This window comes from Sorex fumeus, unplaced genomic scaffold (genome assembly GCF_029834395.1).
Source record: "Sorex fumeus unplaced genomic scaffold, SorFum_2.1 ptg000063l, whole genome shotgun sequence".
Lineage (NCBI taxonomy): Eukaryota > Metazoa > Chordata > Mammalia > Eulipotyphla > Soricidae > Sorex > Sorex fumeus.
This window is the reverse complement of record NW_026606120.1, coordinates 82,378,647-82,397,365: the sequence shown is the minus strand read 5'-3', so window position 1 is coordinate 82,397,365 and position 18,719 is coordinate 82,378,647. Positions and strand designations below refer to the sequence as shown.

Sequence of the window (18,719 nt, the reverse complement as noted above, 5' to 3'; positions counted from 1 at the left end):
GCACACACACACACAGACACACACACACTCTTGCCCATGTTGCCTGTGAGGCCACAGGGGCCCAGGAACAGCCCCCAGCAGTGCTGGCTGGCCAGGGCGAGAAGTTGTCACCCCAGAGAGCGGGAACGGGTGCGGGGGAAAGGCACTGGGTAAGGGGTCGGAGCTGACGGTTGTGAGGATGGTGTATCAGAGCTACAGCCTTCCTGCTCCCACACGGGGCGGGCACGCGGGGTGGGGTCCGGACAGGGGCTTGGGATGTGAGGTCAGTGGGAATGTGGGGTCGGGACACAGGGTCAGGATGTGGGGTCACGTGGAGTCAGGACACGAGGTCGGGACCTGGGGTCACCGGGGCTCATGGGGTCAGAATGTGGGGTCTGGACACGGAGTAGGGTCGGGATATAAGGTCAGGATCTGGGGTCACGTGAGGTCAGGATGTGGGGTCATGGGGTCAGGACATGAGGTAAGGACCTGGGTTCACGTGGGGTCGGGATGTCGGGTCTGGACACGGAGTGGAGTTGGGACATGGGGTCAAGATGTGGGGTCTCACATGGGGTCAGAACACGAGGTTGGGGCCGAGGGTCACATGGGATCATGATGTGGGGTCTGGACATGAGGTAGGGTCGGGACACAGGGTCAGGATGTGGGGTCACATGAGGTTGGAACACGAGGATGGGACCCAGCATCACATGGGGTCGGAACATGGGGTTCGGACATGAGGGTCTGGACGCAGGGTTGGGACCGGGGTCATGTGGGGTCACCTGGGGTTGGAACATGGGGTCTGGATGCGGGGTCACGTGAGGTCAGGCCTCTTTGCTTGGCTCCTGGTTCCGCTCGGCTCTCTGCAGTCGTGCGTGCGGAAAACGCCTGGAGCTTTCCCCAGAGAGCGAAGCTTTATTGCCAGTTGTAGCCTGGCTGGTTTTCTTTCACTTTTATGGGGTTTGGGGTTTGTTTTCATTCTCGACTTTATGAGCTGCCGGCCTGTGATCACTTAGCACCAATTGAGTTTCCCCGGGAGTGGAGTGTTTCTTCTTCCTCCATTGAATTCTCTCCGCACGTGACGCTCATCGCGTCCCTGCCGTTCTCCATCACTCTGTTCCTGCAGCAGCAACCACCAGCAGCTCTCTGCACCCCTCCCCCCCACCCCGGCATCACCGCGGGCCCCCCTTGCCCCCTGAGCCTGGCCCAGGTCTGGGAAGAGCCTCAGGAAGCGGGAGCATGCTGTGAGTGCGTGGGGCTTCCCCTGCTTTCTAGAGACAGCCGGGCCCCCCACGGGAGACACGGGGACGCCGTCTAGGAAGGCGTAGCTGGGAGAGGCAGGGTGCCATGTCTCGTGTCTCGCCCCAGCCGTCAGCAGTGTTTCCAAGAACTAGGTTCAGGATGCCACGGCTGATTTCTGCAAGAAGCCCAGGCCAGAAATGCAACCGGGCCGGAAAATCACCGCCGCCACCAGAGGGCGCTCGATGCCCGCGAATGAAACCACCTGCACCCGGGCTTCAGGGCCCTGGGCCTGTGGATGGTCCCCAAGGGCACCCCGCGACTCGGGATTCAGGGGCTTGTCCCAGAAGCACTGAACAGCTCGGAAGCCCCCCAGGCTCACCTAGGGAACCGGTTCCTTCTCTATCTCTGCCGTCTGCGCAGTGGTAGAGAATTCCCTGCTCCTAAGTGGCAGGACTGGAGCGACCTGGGAACACCCCATATTGGCCGCCTGTGGGTTCAGGGAGCTGCTTCCCTGGCCCCAGGCAGGCATCAGCCCGAAGGAGAGTGTTTTCAGCAGGAAAGCGTGTCCCTTTCAGAACTCCACTAAATTTCCCAAACACTGACAGTGACATAGGGAGGTGTCTCTGCTCACCAGGCCAGCCCACTGACCCCAGTCAGCAGGCCCTGGAGAAGGGGACCCCAGTGGCTGTGGGGAGAGGAATCCCTGCAGGAGAAGGACCCTGTTCTTCACGCATCCCCCAGGGGCCAAGCCCCACTGCATCTGGGGCCCGTGTCATCATCCCCCACCCCCTTCGTCGCCATGACAGCGGCCTACTGGCCCCCGGGGAATCCTCCACCGGGTGGCAAAGACCTGCATGCATGTTGGGGGGTGGGTCTTTGCAAGAGTGACTCGGTGTGGTTTCCCTGAGCCTTTTGCTTAGCGGAACCGGGACTCCGGCCGTGGGCTTCTACAGAATTCCGTTTCCTGTGCTGGCTGGCTGAGGCATCTTGGGATTCCAGTTTCCATGGGCTCCTGAGGCGTGGGCCTTTCCCTCCAAGCTGCCGGACAGTGCAGGGTCCAGGCCAGCAAGCAGTCCGCTGGCCACATTCTGTTGCTGCATGCTTGTGTCGGTCAGGGCTGAGTGGAGCAGCCCCCGGAGAGGGGGCGGGGGGTCAGTAGCTCACACGGCCGGCAGAGCCAGGGCCAGCGGGCTACCAGGCTGACTCAGGACTCCCTCCATGGTTCAGCTTGGGTGGGGCATGCAGACTCGGAGTCCAGGGAGAGGATGTGGTTCAGACCAGTGTGTAGCACCCCAGACCCCCCAGCCTTTGTGCCCTACCCCTAGGTGGGGTCTTCTTAGCAGCTGAGACCCTTCCAGAGCTCTGTCCCCCTGGGTGGCTGGGGGAAGCCCGTAGTGGGTGGGCAGACTCAGACCCCCAGAGTCGCCCTCCTCCCTGCCCCCCATTCTGCGTATCCCTGGGGGCGGTGGGGAGAGAGTCCAGCCTCAGCACCCACTATCATGGAGAGTCAGGGACCAGGATAGAGGCAGGTGGCCCACCCCGGGCCTGACCTGGCTGAGGGACCGGCTCCTGCTGTCCCCTCCCTCACCCACCCCACTTCCTGCTACCCCACCCCAAACAACCAGCAGAGGGGTGCTGGTTACCAGTTCACGCAGGCGCCCTCTGCTCTGTGCCGGGGCCCAGAGGGAGGACTCAAAGCAGGGCGGGGCTCCCGGCCAGGAGTTGGTGTGGTTCCTGCCACCCCAGCACCACAGCTGAAATGTGTGACACATGGTGACAGCCCTCGGAGGGTAGTGTGGGACCCGCTGAGCAGGTCATCTCTGGGGGACAAACTTGTGGATGTTTTAGGACTTGATTTTCTGTTCTCTAGAAAGAGCGGATGCTGTCTCTATAACAAGAAGGGTTGCTGGGCCCAGAGAGAGAGTCAAGGGTGAGGTGCCCGCCTTGTACGCGGCTAGACCTGGCTTAAGTCCCCGGAGCCACAGACAGATCCCGGAGCACCAGCAGGCACCCCTGAGCACTGCCAGGATCAACCTCCCACCCCACCTTCAAAAACAAAAAAAAAAAACAGTGTTATAGAAATTATTTAAAATCAGTGCTCTGTCTGATTTCACCAGGAGTTTGTAGCGGGAGGAGCTATGTTCCTCGCAGACACACACTCAGATCCAAGTCCCTATGGACTCACATCCTGGCTCTCTCGTAGACACAGGAAAACAACTAGAACAGAGCAGCAGAGTCCCCGAGAAGGGGAGACGAGGATCGGGGCCGTCCCACCTGGCGGGGAGGGGGGTGCGGGGGGCTGCTTCAAGGCTCCAGCCTCCAGCCCCTCCTGGACAGTCCATCTGGGCCAGGGAGAGAGCAGTGTGCAGGCCCCAAGGGGCGAGCGTGCTTGGCATGCTCCGGGAGATGAAAAATGGTTCCTCCGGAGCAGAGCAGGCGTTTTATTTACTCTCGCTGCGCTGCCCAGCAGGCCGCAGTGCCCATTAAGTATTGCCTTAACCCGCGGCCAGTAGCTGAGCAGGAGGTGATTGATGCCATCCTGCCCTGTGGCTTTCCGGAAATGCACAGGCCCAGCTCTATTCAGCGTTTTCACTGCAGACACCACCCCGTTCCTGTGAGCTCCTTATCAGAAATGGCTGTGTGACTATGTGTGTGTGTGTGTGTGTGTGTGTGTGTGTGTGTGTGTGTGCGCGCGCGCGCGTGCATGCATGTGTGTGCACATGTGTGAGTGCATGTGTGTGCATGTGTGTGCATGCGTGTGTGTATAGCTCTAGGGATAGAACTCAGCTCTTCCACATGAGCCTCAGGACTGCGCCCTTTCGTTCCCTCTCTCTTGACTCCCACGACGCGGGAGCAAGTGAGTCTGGGCTGACTAAGTCAGGTGGTGAGCTGGGGAACGGGGCTTGAAGCAACAACAGCACCCCCTGTCTTGTGTGGCTGGGCTCGCTGAGAGAAACCCACAACACAGCACACAAACACGATAAGAAAACCCCAGGAGAAGAAACCCACAGTTACTCCAACAGTGACAAGAGTCGTTGATCTCTCTGCCTGTGGATTCTCAGGAAGAACGTTTGCTCTCAGGCCTGTGGCTCTGCATCTGGCAGGCTTTGGGGGCTGTGTCTCTCGTCGGTAACCCCGCTGTCCTGTGAGGAGAGTCCGCCTGACAGCATCGAGGAGGGCATCTCCTCGCCCCCCCATTCCACCTCCCAGCGGACGCCCAGGGTCTCTGTCCCTGGGAACAAGGGCTGAGTGACCCCCGCCCCCGCCATGTGCTCTGTCCTCTAGAAAGCCAAGCTGGGCCCTGCAGGGAACAAGGCGGCCAGCTCGTCGGAGGAGCGCAGACAGCCATCCAACAACCTCGACAGAGTCAAGCTCTCGGACTTCAACTTCCTCATGGTGCTGGGGAAGGGGAGCTTCGGAAAGGTAGGGGGGCACAGGCCGTCCTCCAGTGCATGTTGGGGTGCGGGGGGGGGGAAGGGCCTGCGTTTCCTGAGCAACTCCAAGCCCTGCTTTCTGCACTCTCCCTGTGGGGAACTCCAATTTTTTTTCAAGACAAACAACTATTTTGCCCCAAGCCAGCCCCGGAGCACTGTCCTTCCTTCACCTTCTCGTGGCTGAGCGAATCTTATCCACAGCCAGAAATCAAACTTGAGCCTCAGTGAATGGGCGTCACAATGAGCAGAAACGGGCTGAGTTTCTTCAGCCTGGAACTGGCGTCTCATGAGATAGGCAGGAAGCATCACTTCAGGACACGGTTTGAGGGCCGAGGGGGAGACTCTTGGTTCTGACTCCTGTGACGCCCACAAAGCTCAGTGGCCTTTCATTGTCACCATGTGACTGGAAGAGGGCCCCAGGCTCAGGCCGCTTCCAGCTCCTGTCAGCAGCCCAAGTGCCCAAAGATCCCCACAGGCCCCTCCATGCGCAAGGCCCGAAGTCAGCGTACAGGAGCCAGGCTCAGTGCCTGTGAGATTTCAAAATTGGTGGCTTACTTTTGGTGGTAGTGGTCTTGGGGGCTTGATTTGGGGCCCGCACACTGGCAGTGCCTGGGGGGGGAACCCTGTGGTACCAGAGATCAGATCCAGGCCAGCCCTTGGACATGCAGCCTTCTCCATGCTGGGCTGGAGTGCCCAGAGCATCTCCCAGAGTGAGCCTGGTGCCTGCCAGTCCCAGCGCAGAGCTCACCAAGGTTCTCAGGACACACACACACACACTCATACACACATTCACACACACATACACTCACACACACAGTCATACACACACACAAATACACACATACATATACACATACACCCACAAATACACTTACATGAATACATATACTCACACATACACTCATACACACACACAAATACACTCACACACTCTGTGTGCACTCAGGTGATGCTGGCTGACAGGAAGGGCACCGAGGAGCTATACGCCATCAAGATCCTCAAGAAGGACGTGGTGATTCAGGACGACGACGTGGAGTGCACCATGGTGGAGAAGCGGGTGCTGGCACTGCTGGACAAGCCCCCCTTCCTCACGCAGCTGCACTCCTGCTTCCAGACAGTGGTGAGAGCCGGGGAGGCCCCGAGGACCCCTGCACCCGGAAGGCAGCTGGGCCAGGCACTCACTCCCGGGGACAGGCAGGATGGATGAACTCCGGCTGCTCAGCCTGGATGCTTCTCCGCCCAGGTGGAAGAGACAGGGTCACCTCACCTCCCTCTGTGAACTCCCTACAGAGAGGCTAGCACTGTGGCACCCTCAAAGCAAAGATTTCCTCCTACCTGGCAGGACAGCAAGAAGGCTATTGGACCCGGGAGCCAGGGAAGTGTTGGCAGGGTAGAGTTTCTAGTTGCAGTATAGAAATTATGTGCTTGTGTAGCTGCATATAATGTAATATGCTTACAGTACAGCAACAGTGTAGAGTACAGCTGTAGTTATAGCATAACTACAGTAGAGTTTTAGTACGGTAATAGTATAGTTATACTATAGTTATAGAAATAGAGTAGTTGTATAGTTGTAGTATAGCTAAATATTTATAGTTATAGTGCAGCAACAGTACAATAGAGTTGGAGTATCATTATAGCATTGCACAGTCAAGCATAGTTTACAGTACAGGGATATTAGGGTAAAGTTATACCATCATAGTATGATACAGTCATAGTGCAGTGTGGCAAAGTAATAGTTTAATAGGTTCATGGCATCATAGAATGTCTTAGTGTAGCGTGGTAGAGTAATAGAATAGCAGGATTATGGCATCGTAGCAGTACAGTCACAGCAGTGTGTGGTACAGGGGTAGTAGCATTACAGTGCCATAGCAGGTCATAGTGCAGTGTATGGTACAGGGGTGGTACGGTAGGGTTGTAGTCTTGTTATGGCACCATACAGTCGTGTAGTGTAGGCTACTAACCTAGGCCTTCCATATTAGGGAGTTTTTATTAGGGACATGTTGAGGGGTCCTATGGAGCCCACCTTTTGCTAACGGGAACATAGAGCAGAGGAAAGAGTTGGGTGGGCACCTGCTCATACGTAACCTTTGGCCTCCAGGACCGGCTGTACTTCGTCATGGAATATGTCAATGGCGGGGACCTCATGTACCACATCCAGCAAGTCGGCAAGTTCAAGGAGCCACAGGCAGTGTGAGTCGTCACCAACCCCTCTGAAGAGGCACGGTTTCCCTGTGGGAGCTTCTAGGGGGCTGGGAAACAGGGTCCCCACCAGGTGAGCTGGGACTTCCAAGGCAGGGGCCAGGGGGCTGGCCGAGAAGAGTTTGGCTCCACTTCCAGTAAACTGTGTGGTGTGAGTGGTGGGAGTCCCTGCACCTGCCAGGGTGTCCCTCAATCATACATCTGTCACCCACCTCATGTACTGGACATCTAGGTGTCGGGGTGAAGGCAGTGAGTGGCCCCTGTCTCCAAGGCAGCCAGAGAAGGCCCTGGACAGTGACACTTAGGACCTCACTCCTGCCCCCACAAAGTGGGCAGTGGGGGAATGAATCCCCCCAGGAATACTCAACCCAGATGCGTGAGATTTGGGGGGGGGAGGCAGTGCTGTAGGGAAGGGCCATTGCAGGGGATGCGGCTGAGAACGGGGGTCTAGAAGGGGCTCCCATGACCCTAACCATCCTCATGCCACACTTTGGTAGAGCCCCTGGGACCATGAGCGGGGCCAGGCCTGTGGGTGCTGGGGGGCATCTACCCTGGGGAGAGGGAACCAGCTGTAAGGGGTGGGGCCTCAGCCCCATAGAGACGATGTGTCTCTGGGGAACCACAGGAGGGTGGGAGGTTGGGGAAGGGAAAGAGAAGCCCATTTTGGTTAGGATTGCAGGGGGGCTCATTTGGAACCCCCTCCACTGCGAGCACCCCTCGTTCTTGACAGCTGCGGGTCTGGCTGGCCTGACCCTAGCCCGACTCTGCCGTGTACTGGGGCTGCTGTGAGGACCGGGGTTCGCTTGGGTCTGCAGAATTCTGCAGGACCACTGCGTGGGCATTGGGTCTGCAGTGCCTGGGGTTGCAGTCTGTGCTGGGGAAGGTTTTCTGTGAGAAGGCTCAGTTTTGTCTCTTTTTTATATGCCAAGGTAGATTATTTTTCCGTGTCGCTGTCGACCTCCTTGTTTTCAGAACACCCAACCCTCGTCCCGCTCTTCTGTCATGAGTTTGAAAAGAGTCAAGTGCTTGGGCGTTGATTTTTTTGTCACCTGCTACTTTACTGTACAAGACTGTTGTTTCCAGGAGCTTTTTTAAAACTGTTTTTTTTTAAAAAGTCTGTTATTTCCAGCGACCTTAGGATTTTCTTAGTATCACGTCTTCTGCACTTGTTGAGACCTTGACTTCTTCTTTCCTGACTGGTGGCCCTTAATGTCAGCTCCGTTGCCATTAAGACATGGAAGTGTCCAGGCTGGTGGGATAATGCAGGGATTAAGCCACTTGCCTTGCACCTGACCCCGATTCTACTCCTGGTTCCACAGATGCCCCCCCTCCAGCTCTTCCACTGCCAGGAGTGATCCCTGAGCATAGATTCAGTAGTCCCTGAGCACCACAAGTTGTAGCCCAAGACCCTCTGAAGGAAAGGAAAGAGTTTGGTGAAATTTGGTGTGATCACCGTGTCACCACATACCGTCACATCTCCAACACCTTCCTAGCCGACTGTGTTGCTTGAATTTCTTCTAAAAATAGAGAAGAGCGTGCCGAGTTAAACATTTTCTCCCAGTCTTGTCTCTTCCATCTCCTGCACGCCTCCTCACTGCCCACCCTCGGGGATGGGGCCCCCACAAAGAGTGCCTTCATCATCCGGGGTGTTCCTGCCTGTACAGACACCCGTGGGCTTATCTGAAGCCTCCCGGGGCTGAAGGGGCGCAGGCAGAGTCATGAGGAGGTTCAGACGCCAAAGACACTGAAGGCCGCGCATGGTCAGAAAGCTCCCATGCACTGATTCTGGGTTTCCGACGCTAGTCCACGCGGGGGAGGCACTACTTCCCGTGATGAGCTATGTCAAAGGGAACGTGGGCCCCATTTATCCCGCCCTCCGATAGGAGAGTGCCCCACAAGCTCCCACACTCTCCCTGGTCTGGTCTCCCAGAAAATAGTGTCTTCATGCACCTCCCACCCCCCATCTCCCCACGGGTGGGAGGTGGACCCCCTGCCTGGCACACAGCCCTGGCACAGAAGAAGCTGGCCCAGGCCCGCCCTTTCAGTGAAACGTTTAGGAGCTTCTGTGCCAGCCGCCCAGAGGGTCCGAGCTTGCTTCTGGATGTGGGTTGAGCTGTTTCAGCTGTGGCCTTTGGGCAGGGGGATGGCCAAGTCTATGAGGAAGGAGTATCTGAAGGGTCCAGAATCTTCCTTTCTCTTAACTCTTTGTTGTTGCTCCAGCTGTTGGGTAAAAACATTCCAGGAGCCAAGAGGCCAACCCAAGCCGTCTCTTTTGCAGATTCTATGCAGCCGAGATTTCCATCGGGTTGTTCTTCCTGCACAAACGAGGCATCATTTATAGGTGAGTGTCCGAACTCTACCACAGGACCACGGTTGTGGGCCTGGGGTGGGGGGAACGTCTGTACTGCGGGGGGTGGGGGGTGTATGAGGCAGGTCCTTCTGCTTTGGTCACTTCAGATGTAGCCTTGGTAACCCCCAAAGGACAAAAAGCTGCAGGAAATCCCCGTTCCCCACTCACCCACTCCTTTTCTCAGCAGCCTCTGGGCAAGCCACAGGCATCTTCAGCTTCCCGAGCCTGGAAAGCACCCCTGAGCTCTGCTTTCCACAGGAAAACCCTCTCCTCGCCCCCACACACAGCCCCTTCCTCAGCCTTCCCTAGGGGAGGGAGGGCAGGCTGCGGTGGCGAGGGCATATCCGTGGCAAGAGCCTGGGAACTAGAAGGGGGTCAAGAGCAGCTGGACTCAGGCCTTCCCCTCCCGAGCCACTGCAAGAGTGAGATGCCCCTCAGGACTGGCTGAGGTGTTTGTTGAAAGATGCTTGGCACTGTGGCCCCCGGGGAGGCTGTTTGAACCCCTGCAGCAGATGAGGGAGCCTCATCCATCAGTCAGGGCTCAGGGGGAGTCTAGAACAGAGACTGCACACTCAGCCATCGCAGTGAGCTGCAGGTGTCGCACAAGGCACTCAGTGTTTGGTCCCCTGAGCACTGCCAGGAGCAGCCCTGCTTGGTGTGGCCCAACCCTCACAAATAGGAAAAAAAAACAAAAGCTCCAGCCCGTTCCTGGCTTCTAATCTGGGACTGGGAGCTGCTCAGGTAGCCACTTCCAAGCCACCCCTCCCCGACTCTCCAGCAGCCCTGACTGCTCTCGCTCCCCCACCTCCTGGCAGGGACCTGAAGTTAGACAATGTCATGCTGGACGCGGAGGGACACATCAAGATCGCCGACTTCGGGATGTGCAAGGAGCATATGATGGACGGGGTCACCACCAGAACCTTCTGCGGAACTCCGGATTACATCGCCCCCGAGGTATGCACCCCCGAGTCCCGCCTTTGGGGCCTCTTCTTTCCAACAGCAGCTCCCATCCACCCCGGCCAGGGGGTACTGAGCCCTTTGGGTACCACTGGGGGCCACCACCCAAAACATAGCACTGTTGCCTGCCCAGAGGGACCTGGCCGCGGAAAGGGCAAGCCTGGTGGTGCACAGGAGGGACCAGGCTGGGTGTATTTCAACGTTGTTGTCATGTGAGTGTGGGAACCGACTTCCCATGACTTCATCACTCCCCGGGGTCTTGGCCAGGACGGTAGAGATTGTGGCCGTGTTGCACAGGCAGGGGAGCACCGTGTTTGTGAAACGGCTCTGCAGGGAAAGACATGGGGAGACTGTGCTCCCCAGGACACCTCCAGCACACTGCAAGGGCGTCACCTACCCTCCAGGACACATGGGTCTCGACGATGCATCTGTCACGCAGGAACAACGCGGGGTGTGGCTCTCAGCCCAGTGGCTCAGGACTCCAATGTTGGTAGCACCACAGTCCAGCTCCGCCCCTGGGGGTGGCTACCTTGGCAGATGACCGGCATACTGCCTGCATGCATGTCTCAATGACACCAGCCCTGTAGGAGCTTCTGTCCAGATGCTCAGCTCAGGTTGTGGCAAGTCAGACATCCTTCCCACCCTCTGGAGCTCACTGCGGCAGCACCAGGGATGGGAAAGTGTCTGTGTGGCATGAAGAGCAGAGTTGCTCTCCACAGAGGTGCTGGCTCCAGTGTTTCCCTCTCGGAAGCCTGGCGACCATATGGGATGCAGGGAATCTAACCTGGGTCGGCAGCGTGCAAGGCAAACACCCATTTCCTTTGTTCCCCTCGCTTCCCCTCTGAAGGGGATCTGGTTTGCTACTTTTCTCCATGTGCAAGTAGAAATTTAGAACAGTCTCTCGGGAAGGAGGGTGGGCCGAGTGAGAGCACGGCGGGGCGGGGAGAGCACTTGCACACGTCCAATAGGGTTTGATCCCAGCATCCCTGGCACCCCATAGGGTCCTCTGAGCACCGCCAGGAATCATTCCTGAATACGGAGCCAGGAGTGAGCCCTGAGCATCACCGGGTGTGACTTCAGGATTTAGATTCTGCGTGCCAGGGCCAAAGGTGACAGGGCATCGTGATTTCATAAACTGGGGCTTTTTCTCACCCAATCCCACATTGCCGTGCCCAAGTCCCCAGAGGCAGCCACTTGCATGTCTGGTGGGAGGGAGAGAGCTGGAGAGATGGGCCGGCGCACCCTCTGCGCACTGCACCCGGCCGCCCACGCTCACGCTGCTGCTGGCAGCCTTCTAGGAACGGAACAAAGGTGGCTTTGAACCTCATCTCCGTTCAGACCAGGTCACAGCCAAACTGTCGCTTCCGGTATTTTCAAGTAAAATCTCAGCCGCTCAGTGTAGCCCTAGAATTGAAGTTTAGCAAACAACTGAAGCTTTTTTCTTCTTTTTTTAAATATTCCTCTTTAGACAAGTTACCTATTGCTACCGGAATAGTTACCCACCAGCTGAGTGGGTTCGAACAGTGCAGATGTGGACTAGGGGCCTGATCCAGGGACTGGAACCCAGGCTTTGTGTGCAGGAGAATGGGATTCCCATAAACTCCTTGAGCCCCCTTGAGGCCCCAGGCACATCAAGGAGTAGCTCCTGGGTGCATGGGGCATGGTCTCAACACAAACAGACGAAACTCCACTTGTCACTTGTCTTCCCATTGTTCATTGATTTGCTAGAGCAGGCACCAGAAATGACTCCATTTGTCCCTGTCGAGTGATAGTGTAGCCCAGCAGCGTATTGGAGGCTCGTTCAGGGTAGGGGAATGAGACCCGTTATTGTTACTGTTTTGGGCATATTGAATACTCCATGGGTAGCTTGCCAGGCTCTTTCATGCAGGGGGAATACTCTTGGTAGCTTGCCAGGCTCTCCAAGGGCTCAGACCTCCAGGGAATACTCTGTCGCTCTCTTCCGGGAGCTTTGTTTTATAGTCACTGAATCTTGGCTGTTGATGGGATTAGATGGCGTTGGGAGGTAGTTTGTGAGTGTGACTGCCAAGCTTCTGGAAAACTGAGGATCTGGGTGGAGGAGGCCCAGCCCCTGAGCAGGCTTGGAGATCTCAGCCCCAGTCCCGCGTAACTGGGTTCTTCTGCCGGTTCCTTCATTTGTGAGGTTCGTCCAAGCGTATAGAGAGTGGCCTTGAGCATGGCTGTGCCTGGGTTTTGGGGGTTTTCTGCTGCCGGGGTTCTTTTTGGGGTGGGGAGGGAGATTCAGCCTCCCCCGTCCAAGGGGACCCCTGTGAAGATAGCCTGGCACGGGGGCAGGAGATTCTGCCAGTCAAAACTCCAAAGCAATGAAACAACATCTGGCCATTCCAGTGCTCACACAGGCAAAACTACCTCCTGAGTTCCCAGGGCACATGCAGGGCTCGGTCATTCCCTTGCTGGTCTCTTCCCACCTCTGGGTACCGGTGCCTGGGCCCCTGCCTGCAGGGGCTCCCATACCCCCCCATTCCGGCCTCTTTTTCCCCCCGCCCACCCCTGCTGTCTCCTTCTCAGGCATCCCCGATGGCCCTGAATGCCAGCACAGCTGCCCCTTCAGGGTCACCCACAGCTTCTCCCCTAGCTCTCCGCCCAGGGCAACCCCCACGGAGCTCCCCCAGTACTGGAGTTTGCCACCGTATCTTTGGCATCCTGGGCACTGCCCCTTGCTTGCTGCCCTCAGTGTGTGACCGTTCAGACCCAGGCACCTGAGCACGTGCTCAGTGCGGGCTCAAACGCCAGCCCCCCGCCGGCCAGAAGCAGAGCCAGGCAGTGCCCTCCGGAGCACCCCCGCCTGCTGCCCCCTCTCCTACCGCCCGTCCTCCCCCAACGCCCACTCCTCTCCTTCCCATCCCATAACTGTGTCTTTTCACCCATGCCAGAGCTGGAGCCAGCCAGGCGGGGACCTTTTTTTTGGGGGGGGGAGGGCTTTACAGATGCCTAATCCCCGAGGAGCACTGAGGCCACCGTGAGGCTGTGCCTGGAACTTCAGCGAGACCGGTGCATGGCCCGTGGCATTTCCTTGGCTCACTTGCAGCTTTGGAGGGCGCTTTTCTTCTTCCTGACCCAAGACTTGGTCACCCCAACTTCCTGGCCACTTGGGGAGATAGCAGAGGCCGGGCTGGCCGGGGAAAGGCTTTGTGAACCTAAAAGTTCCTTGCCATTGAGAAGATGTTAGAAGGAAAGGGCACTTGGATGGGGCTGAGCAGGTCATACAAGGAACCAATGAGTAAGGTCATCAGAAGAAGGTGCTGCCAGAAAGCCGGGAGGGAGAGAGGTGCTGGGAACGCATCGGAGAGAGGCATGCTGGGAAAACACATCAAAGAGAGGCATGCTGGGAAAACACACCGGAGAGAGGCATGCTGGGAAAACACACAGGAGAGAGGCATGCTGGAAAGGCAAATCAGAAAGACAGGTTCTGGGAACACAGAAAAGGGCATACTGGGAAAACATTGGAAAATCCTGTTTGTTTGTGTCTGTCTCTTTGGTTGCTTTTTTTCTTCTCTGGAGAAACCGTGTTGTCTCTCCAATATGCATTTCCTCTTTCTCAGCCCTTACTTCTAAGTAAATATAGTTCAATAAAAACTACCTTGCTTCACTTCAAAAAAAGAAAAAGAAAGGAAGAGGGTTTCCAGGAACACAGAGAGAGGCTTGCTGGGAAGACACATCAGAGAGGAGTGCTGGGGACACAGGGAAGGAGGGGGAACAGACAGGGGGATGCAGGGACATACGGACAGGGGGGGATGCAGGGACACATGGAGACAGGGAGATGCTGGGAATATGATGGAGGAAACTGAGGTTCCCGAGAGCACCCTCGGGGGGGGGGGGGGTGCCGTGGGAGGCCTGAGAAAGGGAGAGTGATGAGCCTGAAAGCCCCGGGTTGAGCAGGCACTGCACTCCAGTTGGGAAGGGCAGCCCGGCCATTCACTGCGTGTCCAGAGAATGTCACATGGAGCCGCCCACAGGCCTCCCCCCAAGCCTCCAGTGCCCAGCTCAGCTCAGCTCAGCTCAGGGCCGCTGGCCGGAGGCAGCAGAGCAGCCTTTGCACCCCCGAGCAGGCACCGGCTGCGGGGGCCAAGACCTGCTCTCTCTGGATGCAGCCCGGCCTGGGGGGGCTCGCCATTCAGTGGATGGGTGCTTGTGAGCGCGGGTCAGCACCAGATCTGGGTTTGGGGTGCCCTCGGTTCTCCCAGAAATAGCAGCCGCACGGCCCTAGGAACTTGCTGGCCCCACGTTGGCCCCAGTTGGGCCGGGCAGGGAAGGCCAGCTGGGCTCGAGCACCGGCGCCGCCTGGGAGGCTGAACTCACCCGGCCCGCTGCGTAATCCCTGCTGTCAGCCAGCAGCGCGGTAATTACCTGAGGTGCCATTTCCCATAATAGGCGAAGCGGAGGCTGACGCGGTGATGGCTGTTTGTTCACACACCTTGAAATGGATTAATTCACAGCAGCTCCCACCCGGGCACTGCACATGGGGCCCGCAGGCCTGACAAGTGCCATCTGGAGTCTCAAAGGTTGCCCGCTAGCAGCACGACACAGCAGACGATTCCTGACGCTGATGGGATGTCATCTCGGCAGAGTGCGGCTCCCCCCACCCCCCCAGCTCTCGCCCGCACAGGCAGGCCCATTGTGTGGGGATGCAGGGGCCAGTGGTCAGCTCGGAAGTGCCCAGGAGTCAGTCGTGGCCATGCCATGCCCGCTTGTCTCCACGGGGGTGAGCCTCTGTGGGGGGATCTGTGCATACTGCCCTATGCCTGAGACCTCTAGGGCTGCTCGCCACCCCTTCTGAGGGCTAGCCAGCACCCACCATGCCATCACTCTGCTCAGGACCAGAGACAGGGCTGGTGGGGCACGAGGGTAGAGGGGAGGAACAGGGGAGGAAGGGTCTGGAAGGGTGTCAGTGGGTGGAGGACAGAGGGTGGTCCTGGGCCTCACAGAGGGACTGGAGGGCCACAGCATTGGGTATCTACATGTTCAGAAGAACAAGGACATTGGCCGGGGTCCCCTAGACAGCCCAGCGTCTGGCCTCTGGGCAGAGCGATGGGGAAGCCAGAGACTGAACGACCTCTGAGTTCAAGGAGAGAATAGCTACAGAGACAGGCGAGCGAGCAGGAAATTAGCGCCTAGCAGGCAGAGAGGGGGACACAGAGCTGAACTGTGGCCCATGGCAGCCCAGCCCGGGCTCAGAGAAAACTCCCCAAGAAGAGAGAGCAAGAGCTCGGGGCCTACATGCTGCCAGGGCAGCCCCAGCTGCAGCAAGGCCAGAGGAGAGGCAGTGGTCTCTTCTGCTCGTAGGACCCTGGCTCTAGGGGAGGGGTTCAGGGCTCCACTGCAGCCATGAGGGTTTCTCATCACCCTGCCCTGCTCTCTGCCCATGCCTGTCCTCCCAGCAACCTACCTCAGTGACATGCACCCCCTCACCACCACCCCCATTTCTTCCTCCAGAATCCCTGGATGCTCCTCTGGGGGTCCCTCTCTGCCTCCTCTGCCCCTCCAGGTCTGAGCCCCCAGCTCCACCTGCTTTGACTCACGGTGTCCCCAACTCTGGTGTCCGCGTGCAAGCCACAGAGCCGGTTCCCGCCTCCAGGCGTGCTTCCCGGGTGGCAGCTCTTGGGGCCCGAGAGCGTCTGTGGGGTCCAGGCTGATGGAGAGTTGGGGGCAGGGCTCTGCAGTGGGGCCTGCTCATTGCACTGTGCTCAGGGAGAGCTCACGGAACACGTAGCCCAGCCAGGGGAGCGTGCAGCAAGCAGTCCAGCTTCCGGGACCTGGTTCCTTTCCAGAGCCCTGCAGATACATCTCTGAATCCTCTCTACCTGCCCACCTGCGGCCTTAGGGACCAGGCCGCCCTCGCTCCTTTGGGTTTTGCCCGGCAGAGAGAGAGCTTGGAAGGGGGCTGCTGTGACAGGGGTGCTGTGTGTGTACTGTGGTGGACACGATGCCCATGGGGAAGAGTCCAGGGGGAGCAGGGCAGACAAGCAGTCCCAGCATCATGGGTCAGTCTGCAGGTGGACGGAGGTGGGGGCTGTTCCTCTCGGTAACCCCCAACGTGCGCTCTCTTTCTCTCTCTCTCTCTCTCTCTCTCTCTCTCTCTCTCTCTCTCTCTCTCTCTCTCTCTCTCCCCCCCCCTCCCTCCCTTTCCTAGAAGCTGAGGAGGACAGGTGGAGGCCCTCCCCCGACTGAGGGCCTTGGGCCTGGGAGGAGACAGAAGCTGCCCCTGCCCCCTGCCCCCTGCCCCCCAGTCCTGCTCTGTCTATCCCTGGTTCTGTGCCCAGGTCGGGAGAAAGCACCATCATCTCACATTCTCCCTGGACAGGCAGCCATTTGTGACATCCTGCCATTCTCGGCCAGCACTGGGCTCCCGGGCGGCTAATGATGATGATCATGGAGACGAACAGCGGGAAGCTGGAGTGGCAGGCGCCCTGGCGGAGTCAGTCTTTGACACCAAGGTTCAGCCTCCCACATGCGCAGGAGATCCGCCAGCTCAGCCCTTCCTGCCACGCCTGCCGGCCCCTTTGTGAGCTTCTGCATTGGGGGGAACCAAAGGGCCAGGAGGCCAGACTGCCCTCGGGCCTAGCTGCCAGGGAGTCTGCTCCGGCCTCGCTGCCTCGTACCCAGTGCAAGAATCTCCCTGTCCCTCCTGGTCTCAGTGGCAGGTACTCAGCCTAAAGTTGGGCCGCCTTGGCCGACAAGATCCAAGCTGCCTGCGCGGGTCAGAGGAACCAGTGGGGCTAGGACAGTCTCGGCAGGCAGGATCCAGCCCCTAAACCCTTTTGCAAATGTTTAAAAAGGAAATAGGTGCCATTGATCTTAATTCGTCTTATTTAACCCAACACATGCAAAGGAAGCAGCTCGTGAGAACCGGCATTGGCTAGTGCAGCTCCAGCACCATGGAAGCATCTTCCTAAATCCCTTGAGCCTTTGTCTTAGGCAGGCTTGCCACTACTGAGTGTCCTGGGCAGGGAGGTTTTTGGACCCGGGAGACATTTATTTATTCCCGGCAGCGGATCTCTGGCAGGAGAGTGGAGGGGGGACATGCTTTGTCCTCAGAATGAATCCCTGACAGCAAGACAGCATTCTGTCCCTCACCACTTGGATTTCTTGGACTCTGCATTTCATTAGGGGCCCAGCAGGCCTGACAGAGCATGAACGGGAGGAGGAGGAAGGTCTGGCTGGGCTCTGGACCCTGTTCTCTAGCTTCAGTGTGAGGTCCGGTAGTGCCCAGAACAGCTGTCACCTCAATCCAGTGCGTCACAAATGCTGTCCCCAGAACAAACAAGACATTGATCCCCAGGGAAGAGTCCCTGGTCCTCTTGTAAGCCTTGGAGGAAGAAGCAGAAGTCATCAGAGTTTAGTGCTGTGGAAATAGAACAGGAAGACCAAGTTGGATCCCAGGTAGGGCATTCAAAAAAGAAATTAAAATGGAAGAACCTGCCAGTGGTTTGTCTGGGCTTTTAGGGTTTGTGACTGATGCTGATCAGAAGTAGGAAAGCTAGGACTTAAGATTTGCTCACACAGCGGGAAACGTGAGATCTACTGCTGCCCTAACAGTCCCCAATCTCCCTCCCCAGTCACTTAAAACAGTTATTTCCCAACTGCTCACACAGTCTGGGACAGGCTAGGCAGGGACGCCCCATGAAACATATGGCAGAGTAAGGGGACTTTTCACACTTGACCTGGAAGTGGAAAAAAAAAAAGACTTTCTCTCACCACCCATTGGCCAGAGGTAATCACATGGCCCAAGAGCAAAGGAGGCTGGAAAATAGGTGGAAAGAATCTTATGGATGTGTATCTGTGCTGGCTCCTTTGACTCGCTTGTCTCTGACATGGAAGTATGCCTTCCAACTCTTCAGGCTTCGCCACCTTCTCATTTTGACATCTGGCTTCCAGGCTAGGCTCAGCCGTGCCATTGGCACAGGTTTGAATAGAAACAAAGTGATGCCACGTCAATGTCTGAACATGACTGAGGATTAACCTGAGCTTTAGACGGACGCTTGTCTTTGCTTAAGAATGCGGGTTAAAGACGGATAAAGTCTTGGGGCACGAAGCGTGTTTGAAGGAGACTAGAAATAAAGCTTATACTGTGACTCATGTCAAGGATTTATTTTTGTGGCTCTCAGATAGCAATTCATGTGTCAGTCAGCTCGCAGGCTCCGAGACTGGAGGATCAAGCCAAGGATGACACAGTCTGTTGGAAAGCCTCTTCAAATTAGGTCTTGTTTTCCTATGCTTGATGCTTTGCATAGGTTGATTTATTAGGCATAACTTAAATAGCTAATCACTGAGTAAAACATGCTAATTTCCCCCCTCAGTCTCTTCTCAAGCACCCTTTCCACCAGGAATAGCTTGAGAACAAAGTGTCTGTCTACTGCCTAACTTTTGTTCCCCTCCACATGTTTGGGGAAATCACCCTTCCCGCCAGGCAGCACAAAACGTGTTTTTCGTCGCTCTAATAATGTAGAAGCCACTCTGTAAAGCCTGCAGGAGTGTGACATGACAGCTATGTTTGTGGAAACATGCCACTTTCCTTAAGATGT

The 18,719-nt window shown here is 57.2% G+C and overlaps 1 protein-coding gene across 1 annotated transcript in view; it reads left to right on the top strand.

Annotated features, from left to right (window-relative positions):
* The window catches only part of PRKCA (protein kinase C alpha), a 276,377-nt gene that overhangs the window by 243,259 nt on the left and 14,399 nt on the right, over positions 1–18,719 (top strand). The window contains exons 9-13 of the mRNA XM_056127320.1: positions 4,504–4,641; positions 5,599–5,772; positions 6,751–6,842; positions 9,130–9,192; positions 10,017–10,155. Coding sequence (XP_055983295.1) covers positions 4,504–4,641; positions 5,599–5,772; positions 6,751–6,842; positions 9,130–9,192; positions 10,017–10,155 — 606 coding nt within the window. The remainder of the gene's footprint in view (positions 1–4,503; positions 4,642–5,598; positions 5,773–6,750; positions 6,843–9,129; positions 9,193–10,016; positions 10,156–18,719) is intronic.